Source organism: Ambystoma mexicanum, chromosome 14 (assembly GCF_040938575.1).
Source record: "Ambystoma mexicanum isolate Mex_15411 chromosome 14, UKY_AmexF1_1, whole genome shotgun sequence".
NCBI lineage: Eukaryota > Metazoa > Chordata > Amphibia > Caudata > Ambystomatidae > Ambystoma > Ambystoma mexicanum.
Window position 1 is genome coordinate 628,853,906 of NC_090940.1, and position 19,263 is coordinate 628,873,168.

General features: G+C 45.2%; 1 protein-coding gene across 4 annotated transcripts in view; it reads left to right on the plus strand.

The window, feature by feature from the left end:
• The window catches only part of ZNF839 (zinc finger protein 839), a 239,824-nt gene that overhangs the window by 61,652 nt on the left and 158,909 nt on the right, over window positions 1-19,263 (plus strand). For all 4 annotated transcript variants that reach the window (XM_069638093.1, XM_069638094.1, XM_069638096.1 and 1 more), the window contains exons 3-4: window positions 3,931-4,179; window positions 4,449-4,541. In XM_069638093.1, coding sequence (XP_069494194.1) covers window positions 3,931-4,179; window positions 4,449-4,541 — 342 coding nt within the window. The remainder of the gene's footprint in view (window positions 1-3,930; window positions 4,180-4,448; window positions 4,542-19,263) is intronic.

Consider the following 19,263-nt stretch of genomic DNA (forward strand, 5'->3'; position numbering starts at 1 on the left):
CCCAAACTAGCACCTCCACTAGCGACTACTGGGAAACCCCATGCTACTGATCTACTATGTGATGCTAACGGCTTAATAGATCAGCCCATACCACCCCCTACACCCGGCCTCACCACTTCCTGCCCCTTACAACTGAGGAATCAGACTGGGTTCCAGATCTTGTCACCAACAGCACTAACGAACACAGAACTATAACAGCTATCCCCACTAATAAACAATCGCGCCACCTGCAAAACATACCAACAGTCAAAAGTTACCAACGCCTAAATGCAGCAGCCCCACCATCAAAGCTGCCCTTAACAATGCGAGGTCACTCCAAGCCCAGGCACTAGACATAGCTGACATCACTTCCCATGACCTAGAATTTATCACCTTTACGGAAACATGGTTGAACCCAGCCTCGGGCCCTTCACTTACCCTCGCCATACCTGATAATTACTCTATCTTGCGATCAGAACACCTCCAAGGGAGGAGGCATAGCTTTTATTTACAAAACAGCACTAGACCTTAGAATGGCTAACAAACGACCATTACCGTCCGTAGAGCTCTTATCGATTACGTTATCCACATCCACCACAACCATCATCACTATCCGTTTGTTATACCATCCTCCAGGCCCAACTACCACCTTTGAGAACAAAATCTCTCATTTGCTGTCCAGTAACATCATGCTGGGAGACTTTAACTTAGGCTTCCAAGACCCAAAAGATACCAAAGCTGGTGCTCTCAAGGACACCATAAGTGAACTAGGGTTCACACATTGGATAACCAGCCCTACCCACATTAAAGGAAGAACATTAGACTGGTTAGCAAATATCAATTGCATCATCAATGACAGTCCAATATCCCATGCGCTTGGACAGACCATCCTATCACATTCACTATCAACGAAGCAGTACGGCCAAAACTACAAACCTAGGCACCTGCTATGATGATCAGAAGCTAACGTAATCTTACTCTAGATAACCTCTTACCACGATTGCATCCTATCGCTCACCCTGTCAAAATGTACTCAAACCCATCTGTATTAGTTGCCTTATACAATGAAACTATCCTGAAGGTTATTGACACTATAGCGCCTCTTAAACCTCAGAAACCTAAACCGCACGCTCACCTCAATAAGTGGTACACGCCTCATTTTAAGTCACTTAGGAAATTGAAAAGATCTGCTGAATCCTCATGGAAAAGCACCCCTACTGCTGCCAATGGTGACATCTTTACAGCATCCTCTATCAATTATAAGGCAGCTATTATCCAAGCGAAAAAAGATAATTTCAAAGATGGCATAACGAAAGCCAACTCTAGCACTAAGGAATTGTTTAATATCCTGAAAGAATTGGAATCACCTGCTCCTTCCCCTGATACCTGTACCAAAGACACCATATGGTGTACTAACATACAGAATGCTCTACAAGACAAAATCACTATGCTATTAGACAAAATATGCTATTAGACAAAATTGAACTGAAGAAAAACCTCATCTGATACAGACAACGCTCAGAACTAGGTGATTCCACCCAATCAGAACCAGCCCCAATTCAATTTTAAGCCTCTCTCCATCTTAGAAGTTGAGACCATAATATGGAAACTCAAACCCTCTAATTGTCAGGGAGACTCATGCCCTGCCTCACTTATCAAGGATGCAGCCAATGCACTGGCCCCGTTCATCACATCTTTCATTAATGCCTCATTTGAATCTATTATTGCACCCAATAATCTGGACGACGCCTGGGTACTCCCTTTTATTTAAAAAAAAAAAAAACTCCCAAGATTCTAATAACCCATCGAATTATAGGCCCATCACAACTGTGCCTTTTTTTTGCTAAAAATCCTGGACCGTGCAGCCTATTTACAGATCCAGCAGTACCTGGAAAGTAACAACCTGCTTAGGACCAAGACAATCAGATTTTAGACCAAGACATGGGACAGAGACCACAATCATTGACCTGAAGACACACATCCAAATGTTGAAAGACGAGGGCAAATCAGCCTTACTTTTATTACTTGACCTCTCGGTGACATTTGACTTGATGAACCACAAAATCTTTTGCAAACACCTGTCATCTGCCACGCACTTCTCGGACCAATCAAACTCTTGGATAGAATCATTCCTTAGCAACAGATCCAGGAGGGTCTTTGCACCTACAGCCTCGGCTTTACCAACACCAGTGAACTGTGGGGTCCCACAAGGATCATGTGTGTCCCAGACTCTCAACAACGTGTTCACTAAGCCTCTTGACATACTGGATTATCTGGGAGTCACGTATACTAATTATGCTGATGACACTCAGATACTCATTCCAGTTACTGGTGATCACACTGTAGACAGTAAAACCTTGAATGACATCTACAGTATCATTCAAACTTGGATGGCCAAGCATGGTCTGTCTGAACGACGAAAAGACTGAACCCCTCCCCTAGCTAGCTTGCGGCAGCACTATTAAAGTAGCCAATGACCTGAAAACATTGGGGGATTTACCTCGACTCCGCTCTCGCTCTAACTAGACAAACTAATGCTTTAGCACCGTCTACGGCTTGCACCTGCAAGCTCATCAAGGCTTGTCGGCTTTACTTAACGATAACTAACTGCGTCTCAGTAGCGAGAGCACCAGTATTTACAAAGCTTGATTATTGTACCGCGCTTTACTTGGGTACCTCGTGGCAAAACCTCTACAAAATGCAAATTATGCAAAATAACGTTATCGGAGCCGCTTGCAACATTCCCAGAAAACACATCACGGCAACCAGACAATCTATAAAGTGGCTCAACATCAAATAAAGAATAGATTTGAAAACACTCTCACCCAAAAGCGCCTATATACCTATCGAACACCTTCTCATGTCACTCCTTAGCGAGACCCATTAGAACTGCACAGTTGCACTCTGTGGCTATCTCAAGTTTTAATCAACACCGGGCCGTGGGGGGGGGGGGGGTTAGCTTCCCAGTCCTCGCTGCTAAGAAATGGAATACTCTCCCTGTAGCAATTGGAGAGGAATCCTCCTTCTCCCTATTTCGTGCTAAGACTAAAGGCTGGCTCCTTGAACAGGACCTCATCCTACCCAGTCCATAACCTCTGACATGCCACCTCTCTCTAGACTTAACTCAACATTAATTACGAAGACTTGGGCACATAACACCAATGTTTGCAGTGCGTCCTTTCTTATAATATTTTTTAATGTATGACTAACTGTAATACTGGCCTAATTCTACTGTACATTTCTGACTGCCCATGTAAATTCTGTCTGCAATTACTTTAAATGTGTCTATTTTGTATCCGATTTATCCCTGTATATACCTGCCTATGTAACCTGTAAGACTAGCGCCCAGATGGCTCAGGGCTCGGTAGTGCTCTACAAATACAAACGCCTACTTGTCTGCCCACCGCTATGATGCCTCGACAACAATATGTCTTGTCTATCCACCAGAGCAGGCCGATTGGCTAGCTTTCCCAAATATTTGTGCATCAGCCTACAATGCCATTTATTGTTGCATCAAGATAGCACCTATTCTAGATAGTGGCCTGGAGCAACTGGTGAGCCACATTTGGGAATCGCTGATTTGGATGTTTACACTGCTGACGAACACCCTAGTTTAGTTGTTGGGTAGGGAACCCTCCGGTTAGGGGAAGATGGGCCTTTTTCCATTATTTTGAATTAAATCAAATTGAACTTGTTGAACACTGGCCTGTTTCATGCTTCTAACCCACTTCAATACACTAAAATGTAGTTTAGTTTAATTAAGAAGAAAAGAAATTCCATGACCCCCTTCTAGTAACTGCTGGCTAAACTGGATTTCTTTGATTACACTTTCCTAGTTTCCTCATTATCCCCATCAAAAGGATGGTATGATTTGGAACAGTTATTTGTGAGGCACTATAAAGTATATCATTCCTGATTGGAAGACTGTGCTACTAATTGTAATACGTTCAGTCAGGTCACTCTGTGGAAGGAGAGCGGTTATCGGATCCACTGGAGCAAGATGATATCAAGATCCTGTGGTCGCCGATGATGAAAAAAGGACCGGGGAGGCCCAAAGGATGTCTGAAGTCGGAGAGACCTAGGATAGCTGGAAGGCCACAGTGCTCAAAAAAGCGAGGCAAACATGGTAGAGCTACAAAATCACTCGGCAGTTTAACAGCCAAGCAGCGCATGGTGCGAAGAAAAAACCGGTTAAAAGAGGTATGCATTACAAAAACTAATCACAATCTCACTTTACATTCCAGAATTACTACCCCCTGCCCTCATACCTCCCTCCTCCTCAACCCTCTGCAGCCTACCACCTTCTGTGTCACTCTCCCGCAAGACCTTGACCCACCTTCTTCTTGTGAACACTAACTCTACGTCCAGTTCTAAAATAGAGGACCCTCGAGGGCTGTGTGATTGTGCACAACCATACTGGGGACATTCGTCTCAAAATGGTGATTTTGTGCTTTTGTTTTGTTTGCTAGATGCTTCAGCAATGTGAAAGTACTGATTTTATGGACCTGGTGCTACCGCGTCTGACTGAACTGGTAACTGTATCCGAGTTTCTCCTCCTGAAGGTAAGTTGTACAGCTTATAATTGACACGCTGAAATTCTGTAGTTTAAAATTTGGAACAGAATCACCTAACTGAAGGCACACTATAGTGTGTTGCTATGTTCTGGCTTTGATTGCGCAGCTAGACCTCAACTTAAATATATTTGTCTATTGTCTTTTATCATTATTGTACTTGTGGAGTGAGGACCTAGGTTTCAGACGCAACGGAGTGCTTTACAGAGGTATGCATCTGTACTCTTGTATAACAGAGTACTTTTCAGAGGTCACAACTGACCAGATATATAACGGAGGACGGTGGGCGGGGTGCGGGGTAGGATACAGTCTTGCTCTCTCCTTCAGCTGTTTGTGATAGCCTGCATTGGCATGCTGTCACAACCACTTGTGAAGAAGGGAGAGCAAGGACTAAGGGAGCCTAAATCACTGTGAAGGTAATTTCCATGCAATTCCTGCCCACCTACCCCTACACCATGATGTGCAATTGAATCGTTTAATGCATCATTGATTGTTTTAGATCACGCTCAGTTAAAACATTAGTCCTGATCCTTTTGTTCCAGGCTTTAACATGTGTGCCTTTTGCAATAGCCTAACCCTGCTGCTGATATTGACACAGCGTACTGTGACGAATCTCGGGATGTCTTCCCATTTTTCCTGGGGTTCTCCCCTTCTCCTATGTTTAGGGTGGTGCAGCCACCGTTCAGAAGACCATGTGTGGGTGGTAATATGAGGGAGGAGCACATGGGAAGGGAGCTCTCCTATGGACTTGGGGATGATAGCTTGGAGAGAACACAATACCCCCATAGCCCACCTTACTATAGTACACATTCCTCATCAAACTCCTACAACCCAGACCATAACCTCATAACTACAATTCCCATATACCGATGTTCTATCGTCAGATGGAGAAGGGAGATCTTGATTTTGACGGGGAGATAAAGGAAAGCCTTATCCCACCATAGGAAACAACTGGGAAGCGGAGGAAGTGTGGAACGAGGAAGATCCGCAAAGCCGGAAGACCAACAGCACTCTAGTTGGGAGGAGTGGCAGCGTTGCAGGTCTTTTAATTCCCCGACAGCTGATGTGGAGAAGAGACTGACTGGAGCAGGTGGCTCCTATTCGATTCAGAGAAGGTTCAGAGAAATCTGGGCTGCATAGAAGACTGGACTGACTGCGGGAAGTAAGCGCAGCTCTGTAGGAGTGTGGAGTGTGTTAGGCAAAGTTTGTATGCAGTACCCTTTGGGACCACTATACACAACTCGTACTACAGGTGTAAGCAAAACCAACCTTTGGTATAAGTCTGTACTACACCGTTTTGGTATTTTATTTATTCACATTTGTTAAGCGCACATCAGCCTGTGGGCATCGTGGCGCTAGTTACAGCGGTTACTCATAGCTTAGTTGCATCTAGAATAGACAGGCACAGTGGAAGTGATGCGCTCATTACATTGGCGGACATAACCAGGGTGTATACAGGAAACACACAATAGTTTATATCATACTGGTGTAGTAATAAATGAAGTGGGCCGTGAGTGCGTGTAGAGGAGCGTGGAACATATAGTGTGTGTGCTGTCGTGTATATTAGTTGAATAGGGCAGTTTTAGTTTTTTTTTCGGAAGGCATGGAGAGATGTTTCGGCTCTGAGGGGTGTGGGGAGCGCATTCCATAGTTTAGGGGCCAGATGAGGGAAGCCTATTCCTCCTGCCTTGGCCCTGTTAATTCGGGGAACTGACAGTTGGTTGGTGTATCCCAGTCTGATGGGCCTTGTTGATAAGGTTCTAGATAGTGTGTGTTAGGCAGAAACCTGTGCAGTTCCCTCTGGGACCACTGCAAAAGATTTAAGACTACAGGTGCTTGGCAGTAAACCCACTTGGTAGCAGTCTGTACCACACAGATTCACTTGGTAGCTGTGGCTGAGCAGTCAGACTTCCCTCAAGAAGAGTTAGGCAGTATACAGAGTATTCACAATAGGTCAAAAGAACACAGTAGAACAAGTAAACACTGACCAGGGCTTGGTGTAAGAGAGATAATTATTTATTTAAAACCACATCTAGAAAAACACACAGGCACTAATAGTAAAAGCAATTCAAAAACACGGTCACTAAAAGATATACACTCCCTTAGCAGAATATTAGACAAGTCTTAAGTAAAGCCCCACTTATTTTCAGACAGCGGTGAGCGCTTAACATAGATGGCACTCTAATAATTTGTTTTAAAAGGGGGAGAAAAGCAGAGAATACATTGAAACAGATCCCAACACTTTTTCCAGAACACAACAAGAGAGGAAGGCAAAGTAACACCGTGAGTTTAGAGCCAGTAGGCCGGATCCACTTTAAGAGGATCAAACTAAATGTGTCCAAGGTCACACAGTTGCAGTGCACAAAAGTCTTGAAAAGGTTCAAAAAGAGTTGGACCAAAGAAAGGGACCAGTTAGAAGGTCAAGGCGACCAGCCCAGTCCAGAAGGTTAAGGGATTATTATTACCTTGTAGCAATCTTTAGAAAGGGAGGCCTGGCGGACACGGTACCTTAAAGCGGTGAGAATACTCCAGCGGGGGCAGTTGTTCCTGGCAGCGGATGCAAGTCTGTGCTAGAGGATCTCGTCGGGGAGGAAGACAGGAGTCCGTTGCACTGCCAAGGAAGAAACCGGCCGCAGAATTTCTCAGGTAAAAGGAGCGGCCCTTTAGTTCGCGGTCCAGTGGTAAGTGGCTGTCCGGTTGCTGGGGTGCTTGGCACGGGCAATTCGACCACAAGCCGGTCTGGGGTGCGAAGAGAAGGTCAACTGGTTGTGCCCACCAGTCAGGGGAAGAAGCCTCTCCAGCCGGGAGATCTTCTCTGTCGTCGGGAAGTGGTGAGTCGGTTCCGCAGGGCTCCACCGGTGGTGTCGTCGTGGTAGGTCGGCTCAGCTTCTCCCTCGTCGGATTCTCAGGTCCTGTGGCGACTTCTGAAGTTCCAGTCCCCAAAGCCCTGCTTTTATGCAGGATACCCCCATTCACTCAGCCTAGCTTTCAATCAAACATGCTAAGTGGTGAGCCGGCCGGCTCACCACTTGGGCCAATCACACAAGAGTGCGACTTGAGTTACCAAGGTAACTCAGTCCAGGGTGCCTAAACCCCCTCCCACACCCCCTGTGGTACCCATACAGAGTGGCAGCACTTTTGGAGGCTTCTGTGGAGAAGCCCGCCAAAAAGTAGAACAAAGGGCTCGACTTGGGTTGGAGTCACAGAAGAGAACACAAACGCCATTTTAGAATAGAGTCCTGGCAAAAAATACCAACCGGCGAACTAATATTAAATAAATAAACCGGCGGTATGTTCGAGGCTATGAGAATTAAAGTTGGTAGCCTCGAACAATGGGAAAATCCCATAGGGAAATATTCGCGGTCGAATATAAAAAGTAGTATCCACTGCCACCAGCCAAAACTCGATCGGGTGGACGGAGACGTGCCCCCTCGACTGCCACCAGCCAAAAGTCGATCGGGTGGACGGAGACGTGCCACCTCGACTAACAGACCCCGGGGCAATCGAATTGCCCCGACCACCACGTCCACAATATGATGGTTTGTACCAGTTTCTGTTAATAATTTGGGCTAGTAAAGCCAATGGTGACTGTACATGCCCTGGGAGACAGTCAGTCAGTCCCAGGGTATGGAGTCTATGGTGGGGTGTCACTATGACACCCCTGTGTTACTGCACGGAGGGTGCTGTGTAACACACACAAAAAACACATGAGACCGTATGGAGTAAAGGACCCCATAGCCCATAAAACACATTAACAGTCAAAGGAACACCATAAATCATGTCCAAGAGTGGGAGAAAAAGTCTTTCTCTTGGCAGGAGAAAAAAACAAACTCGAGAAATCCAGCAAAGCTGCTGGGGGACTCACTAGGTTAGGAAATTCAGCCTAAAGAGGGAATTCTCCCTAAACGTGTGTCAGATGGGTATGAAGGTGCTGAGCAGTCAGGCTTATCTCAAGAGGGGAACTGTGAGCTGTAATGATGTTATACAGAGGTCTACAATCACAAGTATTCAAATGGACTCTTAAACGCCAGGTATATTGGTAAAACACTTATTAATTTATTTCACCGTCCGTTATAAAACATTCACTAAAAGGAGGCAATCTGTATCACACAAATAAACTTCAATACTTCAAAATATCAGTTTCTGAGGCATTTAAACTACTTTTGAAGGAGGAGCAAAAGGACATAGGTTAATAAAAAGAATAGGACAGTTACTCTTAGACAGTGCATATAGTTTGAGTTCACCAGAGGAGTTAGTTCAATGCAATAGGTAAAGTCAATGGGCAAAAGTTTTGTATAGGATAGGCAGTTCTGGTAGTTAATGGAAAAGTCTTTTCTACGGTTCTCAGAAGTAGTTCATAAAAAGGTTCATATGTTGGGTCACAAGCTGACTAGGCCTGCAAGTTAACAAAGTTTCAAGCACTTTCGCAGTGAGAGGTAAGTTCTCTCGGTCGAGTTTTCACAGTACCTTACAATGAAGAAGATGATGATGCAGTTGAAGACTTCCGTTCCTGGCAGATCTCGCTGTTGCTGTGCCTCCGTCATTGGGACAAGAGGAAGGATGTCTGGGGACTCCTGCACTGGGATTGGTCAAAAAGCTGGCAAAGGGCAAATCTTCAATTCCGGTGGCAGTAGACAAGCACACAAACTGGTGTCCCTCTCCTTGGTTATTCGGTTTCCTGCAGCACTCTGAGGAAAATGCAACCAGCTCTGAGAATGGTATCCAGGTGGCTTATGGTATCCAGGTGGCTATCCACCTGGTCTATCCAGGAATGGTATCTATCCAGGAATGGTATGCTATCCAGGAATGGTATCCAGGTGGCTTATGGGTCGAGTTGATTGGTCCCACCAACTCAAAGGGAGAAGTCATCCTTGAAGGGCTTCTCTGTCGAGATGAACTTGGCGATTTGGACCTGCAGCAGGGCTTCACCGGGCAAACCAACGGTCCAAGAGTTGTAACAGCCGTCCTCTTCAAGCTCGTCTTCGGTTCTTTCGTTCCAGTGGTTGACTCTGCCTTCCAAGCCAAGAGACTCGCCTTTTATCCAGTTTCCTCCATTCATTCCAGTCTAGCTGCCACTCACCCAGCAGGGTGGCTGTCCTTGCTGGACGGTCAGCCAGCCAATCACGCCAGAGTGCATTTGGGTCTCCTAGGAGACTAAGCACAGGGAGTTTCTGGCACCGCCCTCAGTTCCTGCCCACCCCAGACACTCGGGCGCCAGAGGCTGTCTACAGTCCTGAAGCCCACCAAAGGCGTAGGAACAAAGGGACCAAACTCGGTTTGGCGCGCAGAGACAAACTCTAGAAGGACCTTTCCAAAAAGAAATGGTGAAAAAAAGAAAAAGAAAAGACTGGGACCTGTTTAAACAAATGGGGCTCAGACGCCAAAACATGGCTCCCTCAACGCTACTTGTGTTCGTGTTCGTGGTCGGGAAAGGTCATGGTAGTTTGTTGTAAAACCACTGCTACCAGCCATTTCGAGAGGAAAGGGTAGCATTTGACTGCTAGGTAACCGCTCCAGCACTCTATTGTAAGATAGGGGGTGCTGGGTCTAGGAATTTGAAAAGATTAGTAAAGTCAATTTCACTTTACTTTCTCTGGGAAACAGTAGTTTATCCCAGAGAAGGTATTTAAACCTTGGGAAAGCCTGGAAGGTTTTCCCTGTGTGACTGCACTGAGGGTGCTGTGTGACACACATGAAAAGAAGATGCTTATGGAGTTATCTAAAACTCCATAATCAAAGTACACAAGAGTAAAACACACTCAAAATACATGATGGAGTGGGAAAGAGGCTCCCACTCTCTCCGGGTAAAATCCAGCAAAGTTGCTGGGGGTCTCTAAGGTGAAGGGAATTGGCACATTTATGAGATTTCTTCCTAACACACAGGCAGAAAGAATTCTTCAGAAAGTTAAGTACTAAGGAATTCATAAACTCATTATAAAAACCAACACTATGCTTATGGTAAGTAAACCAAAGCATAAACTACATTTAGAATAGCAGTATGCAGTTGGAGGGGGAGGGGTAGAACCTAGTGATCAACATTTAGAATGGCACCAAGCTATTCAATGGGAGTAAAACCACATTAGACATTAGAATGACCCAAGGCAAGCAGACCCGATTGGTAGTACACGATTACTGGTTCTAGAATAATATGGTCACACCTACATTTTTCAGAATAGTGGACCACAATTCTAAGGTAAGCAAGAACGTATGAATTACTTTTCAGGAGGGCAGTATGATAATTAAGAACTCAGGAATATACATTTAGAAAGGCAAGAAGCTATTCAAGGTGAGTAAAACCCTATTGGTAATACACTCTTGGACTTCATCTATTTCAGGAATATGTCGTTCTATCAATGTTACATGTGTTCTCAGAGGCAGACGGGGGGGGGGGGGGGAGGGGCGTTGGTGGACCAGGAGCCAGCTGTAAAAGTCTGAGTTCCAGAGGATTTCTCATCAAACAAGTATCGGATGTTGTAGTTGGAAGTGTTCAGGGACTTCGTAGAATGCTCTGAGATTAATCCAATGGAGTCATCACTGTTTTCCCAGTGGCAACCTCCTTCCATGTGGCCAGGGGACAGCAGCCGCTACATGATCCTGACTCTAGGGGTGGCTATATGGGGGAGGATCACATGGGAGAACGGGGGTAGCCTGGGGGGAGGGGCGGATATCATGACTTCATCGGATGAGACCTCGTATCACCCATTTTCCCTTGAGGATAACCCTCCCATACCTGATACACTCATGGCATATCGTCATACGTCTCCTCATCCACCTTTTAAAGGTATTGGACACCTTTTCCCCATGACCCATTGGCCAACCTTCAAACTCTGATTTGTCTTTTGAAAGTTATGGAAACACCTCTCCAGTTTCCATATACAAATCATCCAGGACTGACCTGCCTTTGGAAACCATTAAGAATACTTATCCAGGTTTTTCGTGCAAATCGTCAAAGGACTTCCTTCCCATATTTGTATTTTATTTATTTGTATAGCGCGCCTAGCCCGGGGGCATCTGGGCACATTTCTTAATATGGTTACAGTTACATAAATACAGTGTTACATGGACTTAGCTTTCAACCAACTTTTGGCTTTACTCCTGAAGGCATAGAAGGAGGGTTACATTCTGAGCGGGCTAGGTAGAGTTCCAGAGCCTAGCGGCGAGCAGCGGGAAGCTGTAGCCCCCACCTTTTTGAAGCTTGAACCTCGGTAATAGAAGGCAATTTGCTGGGCCACTCTATGGGGTTGATCAGTGGTGTTACGTGTGAATAGGTTAGTTCGGTATTTCGGTGCCTGCTTGGCAAGGCATTTGTGCGTAAGTGATAGTGATTTAAGAGCAATTCTTTAGGAGCCAGAAAGCCTGTGTAGGTTGCGTCTGGTGTCTGATATGATTCTAGGGATGTTTAGAGCAGCCCTAATGGCATTATTTTGTGTAATTTGTTTAAATTCTGTTGGCTAGTCCCTATATAGAGCGCGTTGCAGTAGTCTAGTTTCGACAGTACAAGGGTTCTAGTTAAGGTGGTGCAGTTGCCTGTGGTAAGGAATGGTCGACAAGCAGTGATAAGCTTGCATGTGTAGGCAGAGGAGGATATTATATGGTGTTGGTTTGTGTAGTTGGAGACAGTCCAAGTTTAATCCGAGAGTTTGTGTCCTTGGATACTTTAATGGTGTTGCCATCGATCAGAGTCAAAAATAGCATCCAACTTGAGTCTGGGTTGAGACCCAAGGAGCAATAACTCTGTGTTTTCGTCATTCAGACAAAGCCCGTGTTGGGCCATCCAGGCCTGGATAACCAGATATATATCATTCAAGGCTTTGGAATCTGTGTTGTGGTCTCCAGTGATGGGGATACGTATTTGGGTGTCTGCATAATTAGTGTAGGTGACACCCAAAAAGTCAATGTCGAAGAGGGGCTTAAGTGTTGGTGATACGCTTGATCCTTGGGGGACTCCGCACAAAACTGGTGACTGTTCAGCCGAGGATGATTGGGGAGGGGAGCGGGGGAGGGAGAGAAAGACCCTCTGATCTATTCTCAAGGAAGGAACTAATCCAAGAGGTGGCTTTATCAGAGAAATTAGCTGCAGATTTAAGATGGTTGCAGAATATTTGCTGGTTGACCAAATCAAATGCTGCCGATAAATCCAGCAATAAGAGGACCAACTTTCCATTATCTTTTAGGACTTCAATTTGAGTTTTCAGATCTAGCAGCGCAGTTTCGCTTCCATGCCTTGGTCTGAAACCTGATTGTCTCAGCCTGAGGAGGTTATTAGATTCTAGGTAATCCTGGATCTGTAGGTAAGCTGCTCTGCCCAGGATTTTGAGAAGAAATGGGACGGTGGTGATGGACCTGTAGTTGGAGCGGGTGCTCGGGTCTAATGTTGGTTTTTTAAGGAAAGGGAGAACCCAGGCTTCTTTGAGGTTGTTGGGCATAATGCCAGTATCGAATGAGGCATTTATTAAAATAGTGATAAATGGTGCTAGTTCTTTAGTCGCCTCCTTAATAATATAGGCTGGGCATGTGTCCCCCATGACAATTGGATGGTTTTAGTTTGAGGATGTTGTTTTCTAGCTCTTTGGTGGAAAGTGATGAAAAATTAAAAGGCTTGTGAGCATGTTGCGGGGGGTCCGAAGTGTTGACTGGTGAGCTCTGCTGTGGGTCTTGCGTCAGACTACTCTTTTTAGCGTTGATTTTATTTTGTAGCATGTTAATTTTATCTAGTAGAGCTTTTTGGATATTGGCACACCAGGTACTATCTTTAAGACTGGTATTGGTGGGCGCTGCTGGAGATTCTAGTTCTTTGAGTACCTTAGAGTTCTTTAGTACTCGATTTTCCTTGTGAGAACTAAGTATCTTACAATAACTATCAAAATACTGGGACGAGGCAGAGTAACAAAGTAATGCAGAGTGAAGGAGGCCACAAGCAAGAGGAGCACTCTAGTTGTTTGGCTGGGAAATTTAAAGGGCAGAAGCAGATGGTGAAGGGGTGCTGGTGGCGGGGGGAGAGCTGCACTTTTCGGTGCGGTCTTGGAGACTGAAGGGCTGAATCTAGTGCATTGGAGCCAACCGGGTTCGAGAGCCACAAGAGAAACTAACTGCAAGTGAAAAACTTTCAGGTTTGTCAGTGTACACAGTACAAGTATATGAAGAAATGTGGACTGGGTGATATATCTTATCAAAAAAGGAAAATATGCAAACCTGAAAGGGTATGATCCTGTCAGGGGAGTATACCAGGCAGTTGCAAGTGTGTATGTAAAGGTCCTGAGGGATAAGTGTACCAAGCAAGGACAATCGGAACGGTGCACAGAAAGTACAGAAGCTGGAGGTCCTGAGGAGGATATATCTCGGGACTACAAAAAGGATTGCATTAACCATGAGAGGAGGAGCAAAACCTGGCGGGAGAGTATTAAAAGTATCATGAAAGGACAAAAGTTGGTTTTCTACTTTTGTCCCATCAGTGTGATTTCTCAACATGTAATGGAGAAGGGACAGCTACTGGTGAAAACATCATAACAGAAAGGGGGGATCCAGGGCAAGGAAACCACCCTCTGGAGTATGGATCCTTCTTTTTGAAGAGCTTTTATGTTGGAGTTGTTTATTCGTTTGAACACTTTTCTAAAAACACTTGAGGCCAAAGTCATTGCCTCTTTCAACTTAGAATTTATATTTAGAGTTCGAGGATCAGAATAGAGGTTTTGTTTGGACATTCTGCCACTGACAGATCCTTAGTTTTTGGTTAAGATTGGGGAAATCTCCTCTTAGAGCAGGGTCAGCGAGGATATTTTTCCCAACCCTTCTATAGTAAAAGGCTTTGCCCAAAACCCTAAATATCTCTCCATGTTTCAATCCAGACTCCTCACAGCTCCCTATTTGCGTTATGTTGCACAGGAGCGACACAAGACTTTAGGTAAGTATGTACCTCAGCAGCTTAGAAGAGCTTGGAGACTGACTCCTTCATGATGCAACAGCACAGAATCCGGTCTCTGGATTCTTGTTCGTGGTGACGAAAGAACAGACTTTGGATGGGGAACTTAGCAGCAGTGGTCGACAGAAAAGGCTCCAAGCAAAGGAATCTTCAGTGCTTCTTGTTTGGGAGATTTTTCATGTTTGTTACTTGGCATTTATATAGCGCCTTATGAATCATTAGTATGATCTCAAAGCGCTGGTAGGTTGAAAGCTCCCGGGAACCGGGGGGGAAGAGGGGGGGGGGAGAGAGGAGAGACAAAAATTATAAAAGCCATCAAAATTTGGCTCTCCCAAAGTCAGTGCGCGTTGGGAACGTTAACGCGTTTCGCGGCTTACCTCGCCGCTTGATCACAACAGTGCGTCCCCATCAAACCACAGAGTTCTAAACAACATGGTGTAGAGCAACCGGCCACTATTTTAGCCAAAATAGAGGAGGGACTCCATTGGAAACCACAACCTCCTTAACGCAGATCCATGGCGAACATCTTTGACTGTTGCAGACCGCAATTGTAGCATGAATGCTAATGCACGACGCTACCACTTAATGTATCTATAGAGTCCCTATGGGCTATCCTTAATAGGGATCTGATACGGAATTACTGTGTATTTACCCTATTTGCCCGCCATGGACTACCACAGGTAAGGTGCATGTCAATGAAGCCCCTCGTAGCGGACCATATCTTTTTCAGCGCTTAGCATGCATTTGGACATCTAGTTAAGCTCGAATAACAGACCGATTAAGAAAAATTGGACATTAGCATAATTCGTAAATCATAAAATTGCAATCAATTTATATGCTTTTCCCAGTTCCTTAAAGTGCATGATGCAAAAAACACGATAAAGTGCAACGATCTCTCTAAAGTGCAAAAGTCACAAAGTGCATAGTGCAGGGAAATTGTGCTAAGGTGCATTGGTTGTTTTTAAAATGCAAAGTGCACAATTCAACCGTCTGTGATTTTTTTCTTATTATATCCAAGTGCCTGCCATTTCGTCTCCTTTTGTTCTGGCTCGGCAGTTATTTCCCCAAGCTCTACATTGCATGTTAATAATCAAACTCTGGTTAAAAAAGACTAAATCTATTGTCACACAAATGTAAAAATATTACTTAACCACCTAGTGAATTAAAAATTTGCTTCAAAAAAGTTTAAAACCAATATTAAAATGGGTGTTTCCAAGGATGGAGGCGCAAAGATAATTATCATCCTCCTCATACTCTTGCATCATTCGAAATTAAGCATCTTACTATATTAGCGGACTCGACATTTGCAGAATCACTCAGATTTCCTTATCTTGTTATATATCATGTCTGCAACTTACATAAAGAGGGGAAACAGGGGAACAGAGGAGAGGAACAAGGTAAAAGAAGAAGAAACACAATGGAAGCAAAAAAGCATAAAACATCAATGGAGGAAACCAGAAGCAGGGAGAATCACTTAATTGTCTATTACTGGCCTAGTAAGCAGTTGCACGATAGCTGCTTCTTAGCGGTAGGTGTGGTGGTGGGGCGGTCAGTTGTATGTGGTCATTCTGGAGGATGGACACCCAGACTGATTTCTGGCTGCGTTGGGCCTGAGGAGACGCTTAAGCTAGCGCTGTGTGCTGAGCTAGCTGTGTTTAATTGGGGTGATGGGGAGTATGTGGCAGGTGTTAGTATGCAAACAGCTATACCAAATTTGTCATAGTATCGCTGGGTTCTAGTTTGGTGGTGGTGTATAGGAGAGAGTAAGCGTGGTTGTGTGATATGGTGGTTATCAGTAAAACGCTTCAGATTGAGCACTCCATCTGTACCATCTATTCTCTCCATTTTATTTGCTCTGTCCGTTCATTCGACTTCCTCTGTTCATCCATTTCGTCTGTTGCATCCATTTAATCTACTAGTTCTTCTATCCATTCCATCCACTCGACCCTTCATCCACATGATCTACTCCATCCATTCTGTAGACCCATTTCATCCTTCCCATCGGTTTAATGTGTTCAATCCGTTCCTTCCTATTCATTCAATTTGCCCGTGTGTTATCAAGGTTGGAAGGATATCTTTTATCCTTCTTAGCTTTTCTATTTAAGAGATCAGCACACACCACCCTATGTGGAATGCTGGGGGGGTTACCTTGTATCCCCTTTCTCTCTGCTCTATCGCCTTTCTCTCTGCTCCTGTAATATTTCCGTTAGTGACAAGCATATAGTTAGGGCTGGTGGCAGTGGATGTGTTCTACCGACGTATGTGCAATTTCTGCTTGCTGACTGTCTTCACAGCTGCTGCTGTGCACATAAGGGTCACGGTTGTCCGAAAATGGTGGCTTTTTTTTCTTGTATAGTTGTCCTTTCTTGGTCTTCCTACCATTCTGGGTGTGGGAGCTCCTGGTTTGAGTTTTGTCTTTGGTGGGAACCCTTTGTGTAAGCTGCCGCGGCTCCAGTGCCTGCGAGGGCAGGAGGCATGGGAGAATCCTGAAACTTTCCTTTGTCTACTAGTATGCCTGAAAAGGAACCAGTTTCCCTTAGAGGGGGCTGTCTGTCCTGATTGGTTAGCCAGTCTCCCAGTTCTGTAAACTGCCAGTAGTCTGTAGAGGATGCGCATGAATACTTGACAAAATATGAGGATGCTGAGGCGTAAGACCAATTGACCACTGGAACTGAAGATCCGAAAAAGATGACCAGAGATTCCTGCAGCCCCGTCAAGCAACCATGAAGAGACTACTAATGTCCTGACCCCGTTTTCTAAATGGCACAGGAGCTCTGAAGAGGACTGCTCCTTCCCTTTTGGCTGGTGGGACCAACTAGCTTTAAGACGACCTGCAAGACGAGCCATCCTGGGCTGCAATCCACCAATACCTGGGGACCCCCAACCATACTGCAGTGCAGAGTCTTCCCGGGAAATCCTCCCAGAAATTTGGTGAGCTACAGTTGGACCTCCAGAGGCAAGAGCTCCCTCCTCAAAGTCACCTCACCAGAGTGCAAGACCGAAGAACCGAGGCGGATTGACTGGCCGGTAAACGTTCATCCTTGCAGCTTGTAAAAAAGGCGCCAAAACTGCAGACCAATATTGGAGCATGAAGAATCCTTTGCTGGGAGTCCTTTCTCTTGACTGCTGCTGCGACATCCCTTCCAGAGCCCCTCCTTGCGTCACCACGATCAAGGAACAGGAGACTGGGGTTCACTGCTGCTGCATCGAGAAAGAGTCCAGCTGCATCATCTTCACAACTCCTCAGGTACTGTGGGACTCATGGTAGTATGTACCTCATGTCATTCTGTTGCTCCTTTGCTGCTGGAGTGCTGATTCTGTGTTTGGATGTTCGCCCATACCGCTCACCCAGGCTTAATGCTTGTGGGACAGCAGCCGCTACCTGATCCTGACCCTAGGGGTGGCCATATGAGGGAGGAGCACATGGAGGATGGAGGATGGGGGGGGGGGGAGCGGATGGGATATCCTCTGGGGAGATATCATGACTTCATCAGATGAGACATGGTATCCCCCAATTTTCCTTGAGGATAACCCTTCCAACACTTCATAGGTCCCTGAAACATATTTGACCCATGCCGTTTACTAACTTGTAATAGAATCCTCTGGAACTTTGCTTATCTGCTTTACCTCCAATCTGACTTCGAAGAACTCAGACCTAGATGGGGATGGACTGCAAAAGCCTTAAGCTCCCTGAAAAGTTTTAGAAGTCTTACAAAGTATTAAACTGCTATTGTTGGTGTGCAATGACACTTTTTATTCCTACAACAGAACATTTTCTGAGTTGCTATAATACGTGATTTTACTTAAAATTGAACTGTGTTCATGATCAGTATAATTCCCATCTATTGGTTTACTCACCTGAAGTATTCCTTAAGTTTCCTATTGTGTTGATTAGTTAAAATAGTACTTACCTGAATCTTTCCTTGTGTTTTATAAAAATAAATATCTATTTTACTATAACTACAAGTGTGTAAGAGTTTCTTTGGGCCTATGTATTTGCTGAGTACATTGTCGTCCTCCTAAAATAATCCTGGCTGTTCTGCCATTCTACCAGACCTTTGAGTAGTACAGACTTCTACTAAGAGTTGGCGCCTGTATACCAAGGGATGGTTTTAAAGTTTCGCCATAGGTAGACTTTAGCAAACCACACCCCTAACAATTCTTGCAGTTCAGTGATTTTTGATGCCTTTTTCAAGGTACCAGATGAAGGGCGGTTGTTGCAGATCGAATTTGCCTCGCTATCTCGATCCAGCACTCTGGCGAGGGGACTTCAAGGAGTGGAATTGTCTCTAAAGGTCCAGCAGGAGTTTCAGTGAGATTTGTTTTTTCAGAAGACGTTGCACAGCACTCGGGCTCGGGGTCCCTGGGTTTTGGCGGTTTGCATCCCGGGCAGGTCAAATCCTGTTGTGGGATGGCTCCAAATACAGGTCGTCTTAAGACTGATTAGTCCCACCGTTCTATGGGTCAGTCTTCTTTGGGACGCCTCTGTCATCAACGAAGGGGACAGCACAGGCAGTGGTTACACCGTAGGCATCTCCGGTCGCTGAGCTACAGCAGTCTTCTCTTCTTCGGATTCAGCTCCAGTGGTCGACTTGTCTTCAGCTTCCAGATCCGACACCTTTTATACAGGAACCCAGCCAATCAACAGCCATGCAACATTCAAACCCTTGGGGGTGGCCAGCCTTTCGGGACTCACAAAATCTACTAGGACACTAGCACAGGCTAGGTTCTATGAACGGTGAATAGCATTTGCATGGTAGTCAGCCTTCATGGCGAATGTGGGGATGTTTGAAA